Source organism: Tachysurus vachellii, chromosome 3 (assembly GCF_030014155.1).
Source record: "Tachysurus vachellii isolate PV-2020 chromosome 3, HZAU_Pvac_v1, whole genome shotgun sequence".
NCBI lineage: Eukaryota > Metazoa > Chordata > Actinopteri > Siluriformes > Bagridae > Tachysurus > Tachysurus vachellii.
Window position 1 is genome coordinate 680,086 of NC_083462.1, and position 5,786 is coordinate 685,871.

General features: G+C 39.8%; 2 protein-coding genes across 2 annotated transcripts in view; one reads left to right on the forward strand and one right to left on the reverse strand.

Moving 5' to 3' along the window:
* LOC132842107 (GTPase IMAP family member 8-like) overlaps nt 1-1,889 on the forward strand; it is an 8,050-nt gene extending 6,161 nt beyond the window's left edge. The window contains exons 5-6 of the mRNA XM_060864778.1: nt 3-497; nt 635-1,889. Of these exons, the coding sequence (XP_060720761.1) occupies nt 3-497; nt 635-1,449 (1,310 nt within the window). The 3' untranslated portion in view covers nt 1,450-1,889. The remainder of the gene's footprint in view (nt 1-2; nt 498-634) is intronic.
* A 646-nt stretch (nt 1,890-2,535) lies between these two features.
* LOC132842492 (GTPase IMAP family member 9-like) lies at nt 2,536-4,616 on the reverse strand. Its single transcript, XM_060865221.1, has 3 exons — nt 4,482-4,616; nt 4,354-4,407; nt 2,536-3,946 (listed from the first exon to the last, which is right to left on the reverse strand). The coding sequence occupies exon 3, from the start codon at nt 3,935-3,937 to the stop codon at nt 2,903-2,905; it is 1,035 nt and encodes a 344-aa protein (XP_060721204.1). The 5' UTR covers nt 3,938-3,946; nt 4,354-4,407; nt 4,482-4,616; the 3' UTR covers nt 2,536-2,902.
* Between the last annotated feature and the right edge of the window lie 1,170 nt (nt 4,617-5,786).

Below are 5,786 nucleotides of genomic sequence, written 5' to 3' on the forward strand. Positions count from 1 at the left end.
TTTCACCTCAATGAGACGTCCCACCTCTGTCACTAAACATGTTCAGATGGAACATGGTACAGTTTCTGGTCTCCCAGTGACTGTTTACGACACTCCAGGGTTCTGTAACACTGAGCTGAGTGATGATCAGGTCATACAGGAATGTCAGAAGGTCTTCAGCTCATGTGAGTCAGAATCAGACATCTGTACATATCTACTGGTCATCAGGGCAGATAGATTTACTGAGGAACAGCAGGAAGCTGTGCAGAAAACTGAGCTTCTGTTAGGACCACAGCGTCTGGAAAAGACCTGGATCCTCTTCACTGGAGGAGATGAACTAGAGGAAGAGGAACAGACCATAGAGAACTTCATCATTAATACAGAATCTCTGATGGAGCTGATGAAGAGATACAGTTACAGACACCACGTCTTCAACAACAAGATGTCCTGTAAAAAAACAAAAAGTGACCAAGCTAAAGACCTTCTGAACAAAATTGTCAAGAAATATATTAAATCTGGTGAGTTATTAATCATAAGTAATCTATTATTCATGTAAACAGGTCATTCATGTCTTACTGACTATTTTAAGTGATGTAATATTTTACACTTTTGAGATTCTAAGATGATTTCTAAACATTTTATTTTCCTCAATCAGCACCACATCGGAAGAGAACAAGACCACAGAACACCAACAGCAGTTCTGACCTGAGGATTGTGCTGTTAGGGAAAACTGGATGGGGGAAGAGCTCTACAGGAAACACCATCCTGGGAGAGGAGAAATTCAGATCTGAACTCAGTTTGAACTCTATCACCAGAAAGAGTGAAGCTCAACATGGCCTTGTTGAGGACAGGAAGGTGTGTGTGGTCGATACTCCAGGTTTCTTTGACACAGATGTTGATCCTGTAGAAACAACTTGTGAGATACGGAAGAGTATGTCTTTGTCCAGTCCAGGACCTCACGCTTTCCTCATTGTTCTGCCACTGAATATAAGGTTCACAGAACAGGAAAAACACATTATTCAGCAAATTGAAGCGTTATTTGGAGATGAAGTGAGGAAATATGCAATGGTTCTCTTCACCCATGGAGACCAGTTAAAGAGGGTAAATGTCGAGACATTCATTAAAAAGAACAAGGCTTTAAGTGACCTTGTCCAGCAGTGTGGAGGTGGATATCATGTGTTTAATAATAAAGAGCTGACAAACAGAGAGCAGGTCAGTGAGCTACTGCAGAAGATAGACAGGATGGTGGAGAGGAACGGAGGAACCTGTTACTCCAATCAGATGTTTGAGGAAGCAGACAGTTCTACGACAAATTACTGGAAATGGATTATTGTAATTCTTGCCATGGGTGTTGGTGCTTGTGTTGGTGCTTGTGTTGGTGGTTGGGTTGGTGCTCGGGTTGGTGCTTGGGTTGGTGGTGCTATTGGTGGTGTTGGTGGTGGTGCTATAGGCTATTATTTGTCTAAATAATTCTAAAATAAAAAGTACATGATCTGAAATAAGACTTGTGATTAGAATGAACACCAGACCTGGTTACTCTGTCTGAATTATTCTCTCATATTAAATCAGATTTCATTTAGATTGTTATACTGAATTTTACAAATCCTGTCTAAATCACCTATAACCTAAAATGTATAATCCTGTGTACTGTAATAAAATGTGTTAGTGAACACTGTAGAGTTCATATATATAGTCTTTATATAATCAGTGAGAAAAATAATAATAATAGGTGTTTATGTGTGAGTAGAATCTATATTGTGTTTCTTTTCCTCAGCTGTGCAGTGGCAGGTTTACGGCCAGTGTACAGAATAGAATCATTTTAAATCTGTATCTTAATAAATGTGTCAAGTCTCTCAACATGATGTGTACTAATGATGTGTGCACTAATAAAACATTACTGTCAGTAGTAATACTGTCATTTATTTATTATAATTTATTATAATTATATACAGATTTCTATAACCACAGTGGATTTCCTGAAATATATCATTATTTGTGTGTGTTATAGAAATAAGGAGGAACTTCACAAAGATGACTTTATTAATAACTGCTTTAGTTTTAGAACCATATTTTATTTTAATCTTTCTATAACAGTGTGTGTGTGTGTGTGTGTGTGTGTGTATATACACTGTATCTGCTGCAGACTGACACACACTTGTTCCTCTTCATGTCTATATTTATTTGGAATGTTATTGTTTATATCAGAGCTGTTCACTGAGGCTCACACACGCCACCTTCAGGTATAATGGGAAAGTTTACAGTTACAGTTTAAATTAGATTTAATGTTGTGGATTGCCCGAGAGATCAGTTTCTGTTCTATCTGAAGTGATAGCAGCAGTGATACCATCATATATATCTCTCTCTCCCCCCCCAGCCCCCCCCCACACACACACACACACACACACACACACACACAGGAGAGAGAGACTTCCTGCCTCAAGCCAGGGTGTGTTCTGTATTCTACAGTGGTTTGTGTCTATCTTGATCAGAGTGAAATGATTAAGATTCCAGTAGATAACTAAATAAAACTGAGGAAAAACACACATGCAAAAAAGATGAGATAAAAATAACAGCTAAATTTATTGATATTGAACTTTATGAATGTTCACACCAGCTCACCAGCTCGTCCATGAGGTGATGAGATGACAAAATAACAAACAGAAGAGTGACGACTGCATCAAACACATCATATTACTGACATAAAACAAGTACATCACCACAGTTAGGTATCACTAATATAATCAGGGAGAGGGATACAGAGTGCTTTTGTGTGTGTAAAACAATTCTATACAGATGATGTGAATGTGTTCAGTAGATTTCTGTAGATGTTTTATAGTGATTAGTGACTGAACCTCACAGATCTCACAGTCACAACACGTCTCACCTTTATACTGCTAGTGTAGATTCATATTCAGTATAATGTTTACTGTCCCCTGTGCATTGCAGTGTAAGCTCCAACAGCTCCAGCTAGCGCTGCTAACAGTATCACTGGTGTCTGGTCTGAACCAGCGAAGCCTACAAACGACCCAAATAAACCAGCACAGACGACACCAAAGCCTTTTTTCAAGCACTGGTGGAAAACTTTAGGACGCTCTTGAGGTGATGAGCAAGACATCTTTAACTGACTTCTCCATATCAGACCCCAGAGCTTTCCTGTAATCAGTCCCAAAGCTGCTGCTGACCCTCCCAAACCACAGCCATGTACGAACCCCCATCTGTCTGCAGAACCTCTGCTGAACACAAATCCCATAGATAGAGAGAAAACTGCAATTACACACAAATATTTCAGCTGATTAACAAACCAACGTTTAACTGTATATTTCACTGCTCTTGCCTGTTCTTCAGCTCTCCTTGATGCCTCCTGCAGCATCTCCAGCGTGTAGAAGCTGTTCTCCTGATCAGTCACCATTCTGTCTATAATAACCAGTAGATAATTAACCTGTTCTCTGTCTGTTGGAGCGTCATTGTTTAACACAGTAAATCTCCCACTACAGAGAGTCACTAAATTCATCAAGAGCTCATTCTGTGGGATTAACATACTCATGTCTTCATGTTGAATCTGATCTCCATGTGTGAACAGGACTATTGTGTATCTAAACACTTCCTCTCCATAGGTCTGTTTAAACTGTGACACTGTTTCTGCCTCCTGCTGTGTAAATGTGGTGGGTTTTAACACATAGAGAAATACATGAACTCCTGGAGAAGGTAATGTCACACTACGGTCTATCTCACTGACAAGATTTTCTTCATGTGTAGAATGGAAAAAATCTGGAGTGTCAACAACGGTCACTCTCCTGTGTCCAATCACACCACTCTCTATCTGACATCGTCTGGTAACTGATGAAGAGCCAAAACCTCGAGGGAATCTGTTCTCGCCGAGGATGGTGTTTCCCACAGAACTTTTTCCAACACCAGTTTTTCCTATTAAGGTGATCCGAACGTCACTGGGGTCAGACATGACTGCAGTCTGTAGAAACGAACAACAAGGTTCTCATGAGGGTGAAAATTAATTCTAATTCAGCTTCTAAAATGAATGTGAAGTTTTACATGAAGAACATGATTTAATCAGTGTGATATTGTGTGTGATGACATGCTATGGCTAGTTTTTTACATCAGAAAATAACATGACTAATACACTTATGATGCATATATTTACATAAGAGGTACTCGAACAAAATAATCATAATGTTGACTGAAATCCTGTCCTGATGTTTATAACTGAATCCTTTTCTAGGTCTTTATACCCAAACATGTCATTATTAGAAGAGTTAATGATTTTTTCTCTACACGATTAAAGCTCTGTTCAGCCATGATTTCAGACATATAATCTGTAATAATGTAAATAAAGCTCAGTTCAGGTGTAAATGGACTTACAGTAGCAGTAGAAACGGTGCTGGACTGCAGCAGGTCTGAGATCAGCTTCTGAACCTGTTCGGATATTTCTCATTTAAAACTTCTGTCAAATATATAATAGTCATTTAGATAAATAAATAAACACTTACCGCGATATAAATCTCCCAACTTCAGTTACAGAAACAGCAGCAAGTTTCAGCACATTAACGCCATTTCACGTCTGAAATGTTGAACAGATTCACAACAAAATGTCGGACTGGTTTACTTTCGCTTTCAGCTGAACACTGAACAGAGGACAGTGTGGAGGCGTGGTTACGTTTAAATAAACCCCGCCTCTGAAATCTGAGTGGCCACGGATTGTAACGCCACGCAATCCTACACTGTGATTGGCTACAGTCCTGTGAGAGGCGGGGCTACTGTGTGTAGTTCACCTTGTGATTCACAACCAAAGTCTATTTTACATCATTGTGATCATACAAGGAAACTGTGGCAAGACATTTCCCAGGTCTCTGTAGGCTCCATATATGAAGAGCTTTATTTTAAGGATGTTTTGTTTGTGTTTCTCAGTTTTATAAAGCAATATGAATATTTATTTTATTTATAACTTTATTTTTTATTCATAAATGTAGAACTATGAAAAATTTCCCCATTTTTTTAAACTTTAAAACAGATGTTTTAGGTTTATGTTAAATCTATCATTGTCCTGCTGCAGAACCCAAGTTTACTTCAGCTTGAGGTCACGAACAGAAGGTCACACTTTGTCCTTCGGGATTTTTTGTAGACAGCAGAATTCATTCATTCATTCATTTTCTACCGCTTATCCGAACTACCTCGGGTCACGGGGAGCCTGTGCCTATCTCAGGCGTCATCGGGCATCAAGGCAGGATACACCCTGGACGGAGTGCCAACCCATCGCAGGGCACACACACACACACACACACACACACACACACACACACACACACACACACTCTCATTCACTCACACAATCACACACTACGGACAATTTTCCAGAGATGCCAATCAACCTACCATGCATGTCTTTGGACCGGGGGAGGAAACCGGAGTACCCGGAGGAAACCCCCGAGGCACGGGGAGAACATGCAAACTCCACACACACAAGGTGGAGGCGGGAATCAAACCCCGACCCTGGAGGTGTGAGGCGAACGTGCTAACCACTAAGCCACTGTGACCCCCCAGCAGAATTCATGGTTCTGTTTATCACAGCAAGTCTTCCAGTAAAACAGCCCCAGTCCATCACACTACCACCACCATGTTTTACTGTTGGTATACGTTTCACACAGGGCCATGTAGGTTTGGATTTAGTTTTCCCTTAATAATAAAAACCTTCATTTTGAAACTGCATGTTGTGTTTACTTGTGTTATCTTTAACTAATATTTACATTTGTTTGATGATCTGAAATATTGGAAAGTGATTGCAAATGATTGGAAAG